This window comes from Giraffa tippelskirchi, chromosome 2 (assembly GCF_054371585.1).
Source record: "Giraffa tippelskirchi isolate mGirTip1 chromosome 2, T2T-mGirTip1v1.2.pri, whole genome shotgun sequence".
NCBI lineage: Eukaryota > Metazoa > Chordata > Mammalia > Artiodactyla > Giraffidae > Giraffa > Giraffa tippelskirchi.
The window spans coordinates 150275797-150293560 of NC_137276.1; the positions used below are offsets into that span (position 1 = coordinate 150275797).

At 40.7% G+C, this 17764-nt stretch overlaps 1 protein-coding gene across 2 annotated transcripts in view; it reads left to right on the forward strand.

The window, feature by feature from the left end:
* Positions 1-17357, forward strand: part of LOC145538674 (uncharacterized) — a 736734-nt gene extending 719377 nt beyond the window's left edge. Inside the window, exons 9-13 of one of the 2 annotated variants that reach the window (XR_014077160.1) lie at positions 8887-8973; positions 10419-10570; positions 12348-12624; positions 15257-15406; positions 15972-17357. Coding sequence is in view for 1 of the 2 variants with exons in the window: in XM_081571098.1 (XP_081427224.1) it covers positions 8887-8973; positions 10419-10570; positions 12348-12381 (273 nt within the window). In the remaining variant the exon portion in view is untranslated. Of the gene's footprint in view, positions 1-8886; positions 8974-10418; positions 10571-12347; positions 12769-15256; positions 15407-15971 lie in introns of those variants that run through there. The other variant, XM_081571098.1, reaches the window with a different exon arrangement.
* Positions 17358-17764: the final 407 nt, after the last annotated feature.

A 17764-nucleotide genomic window follows, 5' to 3' on the forward strand; every position in this document is an offset into this window, starting at 1 on the left:
TCTCTTCCTACCCGCATTTTAAAACTGTCACATCGACGGTTCTAGAGTCATGTTCACATTTTTGGCCCCTCTTCCAATTTTTTTCCGGTCCACTCTCCCCCTTTCTGAGAACCGAAAAAGTGACAAAGGAAAGAGTTGAGAAAGTGAGAGAAGGCCATGGATTTTTCAAAAGTTATTCCCCCACCCCACCCCGCCCTGTTAAAAGTGTATTTTACCACAAGGAGTGCATTAGGAAACTTTCCCTAACAGGACTTGGGCGCAGTGTTATTCTTCTCCAGGGGCCCGCTGGCCTCCCCGCCCCCGCTGGACAATGCGCGCTTTGAGGCTCGGTGGCCTGCAGGCAGCGGGAGACGAGGGGACTGGGCGGCCTTCCTCCAAGGGGCCCGCAGCTGGGGGAGCGCCGGGCAGGGAGCAGGGCCGGGGAGGCGGGCCACGCAGAAAGAAAAACCATAAAAGCACAAGTTTCCTCCCCCCCTGCCCAGCTCTCCACAGAAGTCGGCTTTGAGGACGTGGGGGAAGGGCGGCTGGGGAGGGGGATGTAAGAGGTTTTGCATTTTGTTTCTTTCTTATCCTGCCCCCACCCCCTCCCAAACATTTTATTTCGACACAGAATTGTGCAGCCTAAGGTTTCCAACCCCCTCGCCTTCACTCTTGGGTACCTGGGCTCTGGTTAATATCTCAACCCGGGTCTTGAACTCTCGAATCGACCCGACGCTGAAGCCTGGCCCCAGACTTTCTCAACGCCGACTCCCCCTCCCCCACCTCAAGCCTCCCCGCTCGAGGTGCCGGGCCACAAGGGAAGCCCCCATGGCCAGGTACTCTGGGATGCTACTTTCTAGTTTGGGGTCTTTTTTCTCCCAAAGAGAACACCACCACACTCCCCTCCATGCAGCATCAGGGCAGGACCGCTGAGATCTGCAGAAGCCCTTGAAGGGTGACCATATTGGTGCAAGCGTTTGTCTGATGTTTTAAAAGTTATACCAAACGGGACGCCAAGGCCACGTGCTGTGCCTTCGAAACGCCTCCGCGGGCGCTGGCTTTCAGAGCCGCGGACGCCGGGCTGCAGCGGAGCGGGCACAGAAGCCCCGCGAGGGCGTTAGGGGCCCGAGCTGCGCCGTAGGTCTGGCCGCAGCGCTGAGTGAAGCGCATTATCTAGAGCGTGTTTGATCTGGGACTGCGTAGTCAGCTTCTGCTTTATTTGTTTGTTTGTAATCTCATATTTAGCAAGCTGGGACGGTGGCAGCAAGGGAGAAAAGGAAGGGATGGAGGAGGGGGCTTCGCAGTAACCACACCCCTTCCTAATGAGTTAATTTCCATATTTGCGCCTCCCGTGTCTAGCGCCCTCTTTTTCGCGACGCTACCGTGCTGTTGGCGTCTTGCGCAGCGCAGACGCCTCCTCTCAGGGTTGAAATGAAAAAGCTCGCGGTGGGAGCAGAAAATTGGTCTACTGATACATTCGCTCCGAGTCTTGGTTGATTTTTTGGCATCACCGGCAACCGGTTATTCCCCCCGCCCCAAATGGTGCGCACACGGATCGCAAAGCTCGCAGACACCCAGGCAGGCAGCAGACAGAAACCGACCTTCCTGCTTTTTCCCGTGCTCCAACTGTCCGACCCCCACGTCCCTTTCTTTTTACCCAACTCCAGATTTTTTTTTTTTTCTCTCTCTCTCTATCTCAAGGTGAGGGCATGAGAGGGCAGGGTCGCAAAGAAAAGGAGGATATAATCCCAAACGAATGAATAAAAAGTGAAAGTTTCAAAGTAGATCCCCTGTCCTGATCGAGAAAAATAATGTTATCTTGCACTCGAGGGAGTGTGCTGGCCCGAGTTGTGTGTATGTCAGAGAGGAAAGGAGAGAAACTGAGGTTGTGAGACTTGTCTGTTCTGAGTCGGTTAAAAGTTGTGGCAAAGATAGTGAAGTTTTGGAAGACCCTCAGTCGAAAACTCGAGGCAGGTTTCAGGTGCTTCTCACCTGGTTTCCTATACATTTTTGTGGCAAGCCTGCTCAGGAAATTGGAGAAACAGATTTTTACAATGTGCTCACAACCCCCCTTACCCGCACCGCATCACCCTCCTTACTTACACCCTAACTAGGGTGTGGGCTCGGGTTTGAGCTCCAAAATAGCGTGCTTGTCAATTGCGAGCTGTAGCGATATCAAAGTGAACTGTCCCAAGTAACTCTTGTCTAGAAGCTGGGAAGAAGCTTAAGCAGCTCGCTTTAATGATGATTTGTAGCTCGGCGAGGGGCACGGACAGCAAACACCCCGCAGGTGTGTGCCGTAACACCACCATCCGGACTTGAATGTAGATTACTCTGGCGATCGTTTGATCGGCCCTTTGAAACCCTTCACAATTGCCTGTGACGAACAGCCAGTCTCAGTTTTTCTCGGAATAATGCCTTGAGGGTAAGTCCTTCGGGCTTTTAAAGAGCTCCAGTATTTTTTTTTTTTTAAGAAGAAAAAAAAGAAAAACGTTCGATTTTGGTTTAGACGTTGTCAACTTTGAGTCGCTAATAGGCATCACTCAAGCTATTCAATACTTAATGGCCGTTACCTTTGCTGCTTTTATATATATACTATATATATATATCATATATATGAGAACGAAGTCATTAATTTTGTTACAAACTGCCCTGCCTGTTTACAGATGTTTGTGTGGGTGTTTATTATAGACATCAATTATTATTATTAATGGCATTGTTAATCTTGTCTTAGTATGTTCTCTGTATTCTGAGTTATATCTCTTTGAGCAAGTGGGAGTATAGCTTAAACATTAAGGCTTTGCAAAAGTAAAACTGTAGTTTAACCTGCCACCAACACCTTCACACCAACCCCCATCACCAAAATGAAAAAGGTAGTGCCTGTTCAGCCTTTAATATTTACTTTGAGTGTTTATATAAGGGGAGGAAAATGAACTTTTGTCTGAAACTTGCAACAAGCGGCACTTTGATTCCATAAAATAAATGTCAACAATTGCAAGAGCTTATCAAACTAGGGTAGGGGGTGGAGGGTGGGAGTTGCAGTTGAATTAAAGGCCCATTCCTGCCATTTCAGACTACAAAGGGTTACACGTAAATAAGTGCCACATTTGCCTATTGCAAAAGTTTTCTTGGTGCTTTCTAAGTCACAACAGGGGAGGAGGAAAGCTGTCGTTTATTATCAGCTTTGGGCAGGAGCAGACCCCAGTACCACAAGGCTCTTAGCTTTGGCCGGCAGAAGAGGGGTAGCCTTTCAACAGCAGCCCCCTTTGTTCTCCCGATCTCTTTCCCAATTTCAAGCTTCACTTGCACATCCCAAGTTTGTGTGTTAATGACGCTATTACCATCTGGCTCGCCCTACTTTCCAAAAGATATAAATCTCCTAGCTCCATTGCCCGCATTATCATTTAAGTGCCACCATAGCCAGAAGAAAAAGATGCTTTCAAGACTCCAGATTCTCTTGCACGGACTACCCCTGGCATGACTCTTCCACGATATTTATAGACTATACATTGGGTGCGGGAGAGCTCCCTGAGAGCCCTGATTTCTCAAGAGCTGTCCCTCCAAGCCAAGGAAGACATGCTACTGGGTGAAAGGAGGACTTCAAATAAATTTCCCCTTAATATATTTTTGGTTTGTTTATAGCAAGCAGATCGTTTGCCCCAGCATAGTTTTATGTGCCTGTGTCTCCCTTTCTCCTGGTTCAGGTTTGTAAAAAGTCGAGGTACAACTCCTAGACATTCAAGATGTGCCACTCTTCAAACCCTGTTCTGAGTAGGAGAAATAGACTGACCTCTTTATGGGAGTGGGGGCAGGGGTGAGGGGAGGAAAAAAGTCCTGTGAGGCAACTTTTGGGAGCTGGGACAACTGCATCCCCTCTCTTAAACACTCACTTTTATAGTGCCTGCCTAGATGTGTAGATGTTGTGGGATGTGCCCACTTCTAGCTATAGATTTAGATCCAGCTCTTTTTTCCCAGGTAATCAGTGATTTGCGTGTTTTGAGCGCAAAAGCTGAGAAACTACAACAAAAAGAGTTGGGCTGGCTTGCAAGTGGCTCCACAATGACTTCATTTATCTGGCCAGGTCTGAGTGACCAGAGCAGAGCAGAGTCTGCCTCCAAGCGCGCGGAGTTTAGACTCAGGCCGCTAGCTGATTTGAACAGCTCATTTCCCTCTGAGAGCTTCTCCTGTCTGTGGCCCTAGATGGCCATATCAGGGGCATCTCTCTCCTTCCCAATGCCGTCTTCACAGAGGTGAGTTCCACTAAGATCAGCCAACCCCACAGGTGGGAAGTGGAATTGGAAAGGTGAACTTCTCAGGTTCCTAAGAAAAGCTTTTAAAATCATCAGGATTTGAGCAGACCCCTCTCTCTGGCTCTTAAAAAAATCTTGTCAGATAGAGAAAGAAGAAATTATGTTCTTCTGGAGGGATGAAAAAACTCACCTGAATATATTCCTGATACTTTGAACTGAGCGCAGAAGATACCCAAAACAGTGATTAATTTATATCACACCCATGTGGTTGTTTGCATGCAAAACCCACTTTTTTTTTTCCAGTTCACTTTCCTGCTTCCCCCCTAAACTCAAAAAAGATCTTGTTTAGAAATGTGTATCCCTATTTTTTCCTTTTGAGAATATTATCAAGTTGATATGAACAAATTGCAGAGGATATACCATTTAAGTAAGATGCACTTTTAATCACTGATCATTAAAATGGTTATGTTAAATATACTCAATTACATGCATGACTTAACTCTAACAGTACTTTCTATTCTCCCAGCTGCTCACGTATTCCTTAACGATAGTCTGCAGTAGAAACTTGATTATGCTGAATTCATACATTTCGATGGATTTCATCAGCCTAATTAATGCCTCAGTGTGGTCCTGGGGTCTGAATGAACGAACCCTTTACTATGTTTGAGGTTAAAGGCAGTATTGGAATGTAGTCGGTTTTTCTTTCTTTCAAGGTACTCATGAAGTACTTTGGAATTCCACTAAGAAAGGTATGTAGCAGTTGTTAAACAGAAAGACAGCAAAACAAGGACACCCATCCTGATGATAGAAGAGAGACGAGGCTAATCTCTCATCCTTCCTTCCTTATCAGTGTTTCTGGATTTGATAGACAATCTCCAAATATTTAGTAAACAGGAAATTACCACCTGCCCCCTTGTACCTTATAACTATGCTAAAAAGAAAAAGTTGAATATAAAGTTATAACTGGTGGCTAAATAAATTCCCTTTAATTCATCAAGATTGTCCCTACTCCCCACCCTTCTTCCTGCTCCCATAACTTTTAGATGACTTTCCCCTCCATTTCAACTTTCACATTTCCCAAGGAAGCACTCAAGGCCAGCATTCATGAGAAACTCCAGTCACCCCCCCATGTGGGTAACTGCATTCAGCCTTTTCAGGTGTAAATTAACATCTGAATACATCTCAACCTTGCTGACCCTTGCCACCACCGCTGCCATCCGGGCCTCAGCAGAGTCTCAGCTAATCTACAAGGCCAGGGCAGACTGAGGTCGGATTTCCCAAACCCCGCCCCCAACAAAAGGACCAAATGTTGCATGTGAGAGCAGGACCGATATCTGCCCATGTCCAGTGAGACACCTGTGGAAGAATATCATTTAAGACATTTTCTTGGTGGTCAAGGAAAGAAGTGTACGGAAAGAGGAAGGAAAAAAGAGATGGAGGCATCTGTAAGAAATATCCCAACCAGGGCAGCTGACACTTGAAACTTTTACCTCACTTTGAGTTCCTGAGGACAAATGGTTCAGGTCAGAAGAACTTCCCTCCAGCAGGGGATCCACTGACTCAGATCCTAGTGGCCGCAGGGCAACCTCATACCTCAACACCAATCTGATGGAAGAGGAAGGATTTGAGATCTATAACCAAATTACCACTTGGAACTTTGTGCTTGTTATGCTAATGTAATGACTTCTGTAGTAAGAGTATATTTTTCAGAGTTGAAAATGAGCTTTTTAGAATGCTTTGTGTAATGACAGACATTAGATAGAAGAAACGAACGTGCCAGCAATGGTGGCACAATACTCCTGGCAAACACCCTGAACCATTTTAACAGATAAATGGAGACCCAGATAGTATGTTTGTAAAATTGAGCTTAGAGTGAGTTTAGGGAACTGCCTGAGAAAACAGGTGCAGCCAGAATACTGCAATGGTGAAGATGCTCTTCAACCCCCACCTTTTCTCTCAGACCTAGTTGAGTAGCACCATGCATTACTCAGTCCCTTGGGATGGATGCCTGGATAGGAAAAGAGAAGTATTTCATAAATAGATCTGTTACCTCCAGCTCATGATTTGTGTGCTCTTAAATTTAGATTGTAGACAGTAAAGGAAAGAAATATTTTCTGTGTGGTGGAGGGTGTGTGTATGAAATTATAGAGAGAAAGATGAACAAATTAAAAATTTCAGAGCCATATATACACTGAGGTTGTCCAGTACATCTGTATCCAGTGTGTCTAATCTCTGCACTGTGTGATTAAAGAATTCAGGAAAATGCTCAGATTTGTGATATTGACCTCATGTGATTTATGTCTCAAGAATCAAGGACAAGATGATTTAATGATTTAATGTACCACATTTCTAAATAGGCTGGGATGGGATCAATCATTTCTCATAATCGCGAGTAAGATAAATACACACACTGAGCAAGTATCCAAGAAGAGATCTTGTTTCATCAGTTACCTGAATGTCCTTGATCAGAAGTCAGTTACTCCCAGCCTGGTAATTTTGTGCCTATTTCTTCCCTTCTACACGCCCTGCTCTGGCCTTGCCCCCACTTACCCATGGCAGTTACTTCGGGAAATAAGGGACTTGGTTGCTGGATGGATTTTCACCCCGTCTGCATGTCACAGGTTCCAAATGTCAACTTGCAGCTATGGAGAAGCCTGTGAACTATGATAATGGATAAACTCTACTGTGTTAACAGTCCTGTTTGGGGCTGGAGCAAGTTTGCCAAGACATAGTCTGAATGAGTTGGGGGTTTCTGAGAACTTGTAAAATGAAGCCAATTTGAAATGTTGGCACTGAATGCTGAGCTTTTTATAATAGCCCACGTTGTCCCATTTTCTTCTAGAGTTGAATAGGAGCAAAATACCTGGCTTGATGCAGCGGTTCTCTGATGACAAATGAACTAATTAGAGGTGTTGTTTCTTAGTTTACCGCAAAGATCTTAGCCGTGGTAGATGTGGGAAATGCGGACTCCAATAGCTTTAGTTTTAGAAAAGACAAATTTTACGCCTTCATGCTTTGAATTTATAAACTGAATTTGTCTAACCTAGCTTGCTACTGTCTGATCTAGTACTTTGCTTTGTAGAAGTGAGTCTAGGTAGGCTAAGGGTAGCTATACTATTTAATACATCATTTCATTGACAGAGCAAATCTATGAATGAAATTACCTTTCACCTTTGGTGTGTAAAGGATTCCAAGTATAGAATGGTACGCAAATAGTATGTCAAAGTCATGAGGCTTCTTAGCAAGGTTTTTGTGAGATAAATTAACCTTTTAATCACATAATTTAATCTATCAAGTGGCATAATTCCACAGTAGGTCCACCCAGTACCACTTTAAAAACACTGCCAGTGGTGAAAGAAGTCATTGAGTTGAAAGTACTTTATCTAAGATAAAAGGGGAGAAAATATAGATAAGGATTACATCTTCTTCATGTTCTCATATGATATGGCAGCATTTGTACATGGCAGATTGTAAAGAGAAAGCCAAAAATGCAACTAGAGACAGCAACTTTGAGGCAAAGAAAGAGAGATTATGGGTTCCTGCTACTTATGATCAGATGCCATTCAGTTACTTTTGAGCCGAAAGATTTATATACTGCAGAAATCCTGATCACATTGATGGAATGATGTAGGACTTCAAAGGATGGGTGTTGAAGTTGTTGAACATTTAGTTTCAGATTTCAACTCCAAAATCCACATCTGAATTGCTCATTGGCTCTGGGAAGAAAATGCCTGATTTAAAATTCTCTCATAAACTCTATGAGAGCAGACAAACTTAGATGAGGTTAGAAATAGCTTTGAATCCCAGATCCCAATGTTCTTATACTACTGGATAACAGACGAAAAAAAGGAGCACCTGGTCTCTAACCAGGAGAGAAGCCTATTTGAAATATCTCAGCAGATTCATCCATAGCCAATCACAGAGACCACGACATTTAAACCGTCTGGGTAGTTCTGGTCTCATGTCATCCAAACAGCATATTTTTCAAACTCAGAAATGCCAGATCGTGTTATTTCTGTGGCAAGGAGTGGCTTAGGATCTGTGACAGCTTACTTTTTCCTGTCAATTATGTGACAATGCCGTTCACTTATAGAGCTCAAGGAAATGGGAAAAGCCTTCAGTTTAACAAGAAGACCCTAAATTCAAATGCTGTGTGGTATTTACATGCAGAAATCAGAATTCAACTTGGAGAAAGTGGAAGAGTGGCTTCAACTGTGAACTCAAACTTTAATAGCTAAATCAGCCACCTAGGAGGGCTGTGATTGATAATGGAAACTGAAGCCTTAAGTTTACAGATAAATCACGTAAGAAATCATATCTTACATAGAGAATTCATATTTAGATCGATGTGTGTGTCTGAAGTTATTCTTAAATTTGAAACACAAGTGAAACCAAAATGTAAAAAACAAATCAAAGGGAACTGTGGTCAATCTGGTGTGTGTGTGGGGGTGGGTGGATGGATGGGGGTGGGAGAACGCGTGATGGTGTGTGTGGGGGCGGGGTGGAGGCACTAACTTGCAAACACTTTGCAAGGAGCTTTTTCAGATTTATCTTAAATTCTGAATCGATTTAACGTGCACACCTTCCAATGCATCCACAGGTAAAAATATTATTATTTCTCTTGAGCCTCAATTCCTAATCATTTTCTCTGTCGCAGGATACAGACAGGCATGCAGAAGTAACTAGACGTCCAACACATGCCAAAGTCTTGCGGGCCCAGGATTTCAAACAAAAGAAAACTCGGGTAACGTAACTGTAAATCAAGGGCGCTTGAGACCATAGACACGCGCACCCAGAAGGGTTAATCAGAGGAGAGGGAGGAGAGAGGCTCCTCCTGCGGTCTGTGTGAGTCAGACTGCAGAAAGAGAACCAGAGCTCCAGCGGGCAAGTGGGAGCCCGGCGGTCCCGCATCGCGCGCGGTCCCCGGCTGGGGGCTGGGGTGGCGCCGGGCTGGGGCGGGGCGCCACCTGGGAACCGCGGACCCGGCTGCGACCCGCCCGCCCCCTGCCCACTTCTTGGTGCGTCTGCTTTTTTATTTCCTGCAAGTCATCTTGCACGTCGAAGGCGCGATTATTGACAATTTGTCAGCCCCAATTTGTCGCTGGCAATAACTTTTGGTGACGTTTCACTCGTAGGCATTTGAGTTTGGGTATGAGGAAGCTGGTGGTGGGAGGGCGTTGTCGTGTGGGCTGCTTCTCATTTCGACGTGGCCCCGGGCAGGCAGAAGAAGGAAAAGGAGCGTTAACCCGACCACAGTCACTCCAGCATACAAGTCATGGGGATCCAGGAGAGAAAACTGGTTCCTTCTCCTACAGATCTCTCCCCTTTCCCCCAGGTCCCTCAAAAAAAGGGCCTCATCTCTCTCTCTCTCTCTCTCTCTCTCACACACACACACACACACACATACACACAGAATGTGTGTTCTTGGGCCCACAAGTCATTTCAGCAACCTGGGACTGAGTGATAGCAGTTTATTTGTTTTGCTCGCCTTTTCCTTGGCGTTTGTGGCTGTGGATGTCTCTCCAACTCTCAGGGCCAGGGCCCTCTCTCTAAACTCGACCCCTTCAATTCGTGCCCCTCTTCTTGCCTCCTTCTGGGACTAGTGGGTGTGGTGCCCAAGAGGCTGGCCTTTCTCGAGGCTGGAGCAGCTGCCTGTGCCTCACCCCTCTTTTCTCAGTCATTACAATTCAATTTCAAAATTTCTGTCTTCAACAATTTCCTAAGGAGCCTTTGAAGGATGCCAAAAGATTGAGCCCCTTTTTGAGTGGTCCTGTCTCAGCAGAAGGAAGCCACTGGCCAAGTTGCCTTAGCTAGCATTCCCCAACCTTTTTGGCACCAGGGACCAGGTTCCAGGAAAGACAATTTTTCCATGGACCTGGTCGGTTGGGGTTGGTGGGGGTGGGGATGTTTCAGGATGATTCAAACACATTTATTGTGCACGTTATTTCTATTATTATTACATCAGCTCCATGTCAAATCATCAGGCATTTAATTAGATCCCAGAGGTTGGGGACCCCTGCCCTAGACTGTGCCCTTCTAGGAGCAGTGCAGTGGATTGTTGTAGGAAAGGAGGCTGGTGTTTGGGAAGACAGTTATGTGTGATTAAGAGGTGAGGGCAATGAGTCATGTAGTCCTTAAATGCCATCTAGAATTCCAAAGAAGTGCTATATCCTTTCCATGGTGTTTTAGACAGGAGTGCTGTGCCCACCTGGACTGAGGGAACAGCCCTGGCAAAGTCTCGAGACAGATCAAGAAACTGAGGAAGACAATCAGCTCTTGCATCATCCACATTGTTCCTGGAGCGCAGCCTGGTTGACCCTGGGGCTGGAGCTCAGAACCAGGTGGGAAGTTCTCATTCTTTAATCTTACAATTCCCCACTGACTTTCTTGGCTGGCTTCTCATCCTTGATTCCAAAAAGAAAAAATGTTTGTATATAGAAAAGTTTCCTTCTGCAAAGGAGTTTCCCTTAACAACTCTTATCCTTTGGGTGAAGTATGCTTCTGGGAAAAGGAGAGACAACTGAACTGTTTTTGAGAAACAGAACGATAGATAGACTCACACACATAACTGTAGGATAGGTAGCTGAACTTCATCAGGAGCCTTGAGTAGCCAAGCAAACATTCTTCTGACCCTCAACCTCAGAGTTGTTTTTCATTCCCGTCCCCCCACCCACCCACTACCACCTCCAAAACTTTGATAAGTAATTAGTACCCAAAATGCCTCCCTTAACTAATACCCATTAGAATCTATGGAAAAGATACAGCATTTCTTTGAAATTCTAGATGGCAGTTAAGGGACTACCTGACTCTTGCTGCCTTCACCTCTTAATCACACATAACTATCTTCCTAAACACCAGACTCTTTCCATATTAAAATCACTCAGCATACCTAGTACTTTTCCTCCTCCCCTTAAATTCTTATCCTTTACTCTTTTTGCCCCTCTGGAGCCCTGAACCAGATTCTCAGGATTCAGTCATGGTCTTCTCCCAAACACCATGATAAGTTAGAAGGGAACTTTGATGATTGCACTGAAAATACATGATACAGAGAATAAATGTTATAGCTGAATGCAGTTGACAAATGGCAGTTTGGGGTATGAGCAATGAATTCCATATTTTTCTAGGGGCTTCCTTTTACTTCATTTTTAGGATCCACTGATCCTAATAGAAACAAGTTAAAACTAAAGTTAATTAGAAAGATATTAAAGAAAAACCACATTAAGCCCTTTCTGGACTGGCAGCCATCAAATCTTACATAGCTCATGGTTATTTGGACAGACCTTCATATCACTGAAAGCTTAGACTAATACCAAGAGCCCTTCTTCTCAGTATTTAATTATAAACCTGGCAGAGTGAAGACTCCATACTGATTAAAAGAAAATCAATCAATGCCTGTTAGCCATAACAAATCAATAAAAACAATTAGCTGAAGAAATAATATTAACAGCCTACACTTGTTACCAAAGTTCCTGAAAATTTTGAAGCATCCTGCAGCACACATTATTGTATTGTTTCCTACCTGATTTTGTGGAGTTTTTGCTTATGTTGTACCTAAAGTTGTTTCCTGGAAGTGTAACTTGAATGAGTTTTACAATCAGTTTATACCATGGTTCCAGAATAACTTTGTCACCAAGGCTCTGAATAGGTCTACTGGTATGGGGTTTTAATATCCTTTCTACCCAGTGAAGTGACCACACATTGTAGTGGACCATCCACTAAGCTAGAAGTGCTGAGCAGGATCTAAGTTCCAGTTGGGGCATGTAACCAATAATGTGTAAATAAGACAGGTTATGTTCCTGGCTTCAGATTTTGCATATGTAAAGAGATAGGACCAGATGATCTCTTAAATCCCTCCCAGTCCTTGAATTCTATAGTTCTATAACCAACTGATGAATTTTCAACATAAGAGAAGACCCAGGTCTATGGATCTTCTAAATATCTATTTATTTCATTGTTGCTTTAGTAGAAATTTATGCAGAAAACTGATAAGTGATTTTTGTTTTTTTCCTGGGAGAGATCCTGACTTTGACTTGAGGAAACCAAACCAAGAGACTTGGCACTGTTTTCTTACGTACAAATGAACCATTGTCTCATACTTTAACTTCTTTTCCTTTTCAGATCCAGCTTAGAAATAATGTTTCACTCAAGATAAGGCTTGTGGTTTAGGAGATTCTGGTCTGGCCTGCCTCACTTTAAGACTTCTATCATCTCTTTTCAAAACCTGAGGAGGACCTCATTTCCTGTTTGATAGTTCTTCATGCTTTGCCAGCCTCCGGGTCGTTAAGGAAGCTTGCCAAGAGTTCCCGGCTGGGAAGGACAGTCTGAGTTCATCATAGAGAATGAGCTGGCATCACAGTTGTAGTGACTCACCAACCTCACTGCCCACTTTGCAATGGCAAGAACCACACTATCTAATTGAAAGACCTGTGTTTTAACAAAGTGCAATTGGATCACATGACAAAATCTTCTCAAAATACATCTCCAGTCTTTCTTTTCACTGGATGTTTTGAACCCAAAGGAAATTATATTCTGAATTATATTTGTTTTTTTGTTTTTAATTGAGATTAATTAACAGATACTTGGTTTTATGTCCATTCCATTCTAGGAATTTAGCAGTGATTACAAAGCAGTGAAAAAAGGTCACAGCAAAATGAACATTCAAGATTAGGTTAAAGCATTCCTCTGAAATTTCAGTATTCATTTTTGGAGTGTCAGTTACTACATTTCTGTAATTCATCATTTTTTTTTCTTTCTTGGCTTACAGTCAAGATGAGAAATGATATCGAGACCAGAGACACTGTTTTGTTACATAGCCAATGCTTTTCAAAATGCAAAATCACCCTCCCCTCACCAATGCTTAATCGTTTGAGTATGCTTATGTTCACACACACACACATGCTGGAGAAAAACCTTTCAAGACTTCTGGGACCTGGGTTGTTTAAGAGGCAGATGAGAAAATTAAAGGAGGGCCAGAACAGTAGCAACACTGAGAGTAGTGATTTCACTTTACAAAAAGTCCTTATATAGTACACAGGCATTTTTAAAAAGCAAGTATCGTTATAGTTAAATAATATACTTCTAAAGTATTATGATTCTCATCTAATTTCAAGATGTACATAGGAGCCATTTAAAAGTATTTTGTATTATAATCTGTCACCAAAAATCAACTTAGCAGAGTTTTATAATGTGTGTAGGTTTACCCAATGGGAATTAAATTTTAATTTATAAGTCTCTCTATCACTGTAGAAATTTAGGACAAGATAGCATTTAGTATTAACATAGAAGAATATTCTACAGCTTTTTTTTTTTTTAGCTTTAAATTGATCTAAAAGAAAATACACCTTGAATTTTTCCTCTGAGTGTTCTTGTGTTATATTATTTTCATGACATTGTTTTTAATGTAAACATTATTTTATTAAGTCATTAGGTAAAAAAAAAAAATTTTAAATATATAATAATGGTCACTTGCTTTTCTCTTAATTTTACTATTTCAAGGCAAGCAAAAATGGACATTTTTCTCTCAGGAAAAAAAATTGACTATTTTTGACACAAAAATGAATATTTAGTTTTAGTGTTTTTCCCTGACTAAATTAGCATTTATGGTGGATCTTATTTCAAAGCTGATTAGTCTCAAAGAAAAGCAGAGAGATAATAGAATTTCCAAGTAAATTATGTTGTTTAAAAAGTATTTTAATACATTATTCAAATTGTTTTCAGTTATTGGTTTTTAAAAAAAAGCAGTATCTGTTACAAATGTGAAATTTGGTTTTTGAAAGATCTTACAAGTTCCAATTTGTTTAGGACAACAGTGGAAATTAAAGTCATAGACAATTTAGAACTCCTTCAGTTTTTTCCCTTAAAAAAAAAAAAAAAAAAACTTGTGATAGGCATCTCTGCAAGGTAGGTTTTAACATATTTTTTTCCCAATTTTTTTTCCTTCTTTCAGTAAGAAGGATAAGCTTTTAGAGTACCCAGTCACCGTGGTAACTGCCAAAAAAATTCTCCTGAAGTTTGAAGAGGTCAGCTAGCAGGGTCAACAACTCTAGCCTCTCTCTGAGCTCGGTCTAGCATGCCCCAGCCTGCGGTTGGAGTGTCAGGCCAGATCTGACCCTGGGAGGTGGACTATTCCGGCTCTGATATAAATTTTTTGAGTCAGTTCATGGCCTGGACTCTCCAGGTGGCCTCTAAAATCGATTTTGACCCCCTGACCCTGTCTCACGGAGGCATAGCATCTACCCTAAGTAAGGATTTAGCCAGGAATGACAGCTTTCCACTGAGTGTTATTGGGGACAGTATAAACAGTTTGGAAAGCAAGTAAGGAGGTGTGAGTGCTAGAAATCATTAAAAGCACATTAAAAAACAATTAAAATTTTTTATTAGCTTAAAAAAGTTTAAAATGTTTATTGGTTGTATAATTCTTACCTGATTTTTAAGATTTTTTAATCAAAAAAGTTTTGAATATAAATACTCAATGAACCACACATCTTCATCCTTTTATATACTTTGTTACAACTATGCAAATAAGATAGCCTCACTTACAATAAAATAAGTACAGCAGGGATGTAAAACTAGGGAAAAGAAAAGCTAGTTATTAAAATACATAAATAGATAAAGAGTTTCAAGTATTTTATCTTATTTTCTCAAGTATTTTAAATATTACATTTCATGTGCTTGTGTCTTGAAATATTTAAAATGTGAAAATATGGAACCTTAAAAAGAAACAACCACCATCTGAAAGAAGATAAACTTGTATTTCATGTCAAGTGCCTTGGTACTTTGTAAAACAACTAGCTGATACACTCATTTGGATACAAATGAGATAAAAATTATAAATAGGGAAAGTTAGATCTTTAGAGCAAAAGAGGAGAAAAGAATAAATGTATAAATGTATAGTATCTTAGAATTAGTTTTATGTATTTTCAATAGTTTAAGATATCAGAAGCTTGGGAAATAAATATAACATGTGTAAATCATCAGTGATTCTTTTTCCTTCTTTTTCTTCTTCTTCATTTCTTTTTTTCTCCCAGATGCCACCCTGAAAATTTTATTTTCTCCAAGAAAGTGGACTACTCTTTGAGAGTTCTAGCCTGTGAACTCAATATGTAAATGTGGTCATCAAGCAAGACAAAACTGCCAAGAGAGAAGATTTTATCCTACGAACATTACTTCTTCCAGTGGTACTTTGCTCACAGTTTCCCCCATTTTCCAGTGATGTTGAAATGGCTCCAGAACAACTCTACGGTAGCTAAACTGAGATGCCATTTCATCTGAATCCTTTGTAAAAATTAGATTTTAAGTAGGGATGAATGTCCTTTCCGGAGAATAAACCAGAAAGAGTGGAAGCAGAGGGGGAGGGGACTGAGCAGTTTATACACATATATACTCTTTGTGTTTGAAGGCCTCTGTGTCTTGGCTTCTCACTATGTTAAATCCCTATTATAAAACTTATCTTCACAAAGCCTATTATAGTATTCTGAGAACAAATTGGACCATGAATAACTTAGTTGGAAGTGTAGATTATTTTCTACTTAGGGAAAGTTAGAGATGACAACAGCTTAACTAAAAGAATAGTGACTAATCTTAAATAGATGGATTTCAAAGTTTCACTCTTGATAAAGAGTACTTTTGATAGTTCCCCTCTTCAGACTCATGTTTCCACTTTCTTTGTATTAAGAGTTGTCCTAGTGATTACACTGTCCACCTAATACAGCATGGCTCTAACTGTGGATCCTTTCCTTACAGTTTGTTAATCTGTCTGAGAGGTGGCCAGAAAGACATTCTGCTTCCTATTGGTAAATGTATGATTTTAAAGTGATACCCATGCCTAGATATAAAACTCACTGTTAGGAAAGATATGTTGCATAAATCATAATTTCTCAACTAGATAAAATTATTACTTAAAAACATCTTAAATTTGTTTTAATGCCCTGTAACTTACAAAGCACTTCTCAATTCATAATTTTGTTTGATCCTTAGAATAATGTCATGGAATAATATCATTAATCCCATTTTACCAAGGAGGCATCTGAGTCATTGGCACACTGTGATCCAGATGATAAATGGAACACCTCGGATACCAACTCAGATTTTATAGCTTCTGCTTTAAGTGATTAACTTATAGCAATAGACTTTTTAATTGTTTTTAGGTTATATATCCCTGAAAACCAAGATTTTGTATTCAGGAGCAAAGTTTTTATATTTCACAAAAAAGTTATGACACAATTTAAAAACTATTTTTACATTTAGAAATGAATTTTACTAATTATTATTTTCTTTTGTGTGTATCTATCTATCCATGTATCAATGGTCTTTCAGAGTTAATCTCTAGAAGCCAAACATGGGCAGCCCTACATAAATTAAATAACTACCTGGAATTTTTCAAATGAACATGAAAACCATCGATAATACTATAGGTGAAGTTTCCTGTCTAGTGTTTTTTGTTTTTGTTTTTTTTAGCTCTGTTGAGATATAAATGACAAATAAAATTGTTAGATATTTAAAATGTGCATCATGATGATTTGATACAGGCATACATTGTGAGGGGATTCCTCCAGTCAATTAACACATCCATCACCTATGCATTTGTTTATATACTTTTTGAGGAAAATATTTAAGTTCTACTTAAATATGTCCCTCTTTTCTTTTGGCTATGCCAGGTAGCATGCAGGACCCCAGTTCCCTGAACCAGAAACCAAACCCATTCCCCCCACAGTGGAAGCTTGGAGTCCCAACCACTGGACCTCCAGGGAAATTCCACTGAGTTCTACTCTATTAACAAATTTCAGTTATTCAATACAGTCTCATCAACTATAGTCACCATATTACACATTAAATTTTCAGACCTTATTCATCTTATAGCTGAAAGTTTGTACCCTTTTATTAACCTCTAATTCCCTCACTCTCCAGCTCTGCCTTCTAGTGTTTATAAACTGGTACTTTTAACATCTTATCAAGTTTGGATAAACAAAGTTGTGAAGGGCTACTTCCTGTTTCTCTTGGATTTTTTACTCTATGTGTGTAAAAAAAAGTTTGCAAACTACTTTATGAATGATAAATAAAAGGTTTAGTTCACCTGATGTTGATGTAACCTATTGAAACACAGAAATAAAAAAAAAAAAAAAAAAAAAACACAAGGATTACACCATGTGATTCTAATTAGGCTTTTGATTATATTGTTTTAATTATGTAATATAGATGTGTGAATGTTATTGATAATATGAAAAATTCTTTTTTTAATTTCTTAAAATTTATATACTTAAATTAGTCACTTTATATATACTTAAATCAAGGTTTTTGCTCCTGAATTTTGCTAGCAGCTAGACCAATCCAGTCAAAGTTTTTAGGATTAGGAAAAAATGTAAAGGTGTCTGGAAAAGGGAAAACAAGTATTCTGGTTGAATGTGTATCAATAATGACATACATATGTTATAACCTTTCTTGGGCCAAGGTTTTTCAATTAAAACATGACATTAGACTGAGAACTGTTTATTGTGATTTCTAAATAGATGTTAAAGCCCCCAAGTTCAAACTTCTAA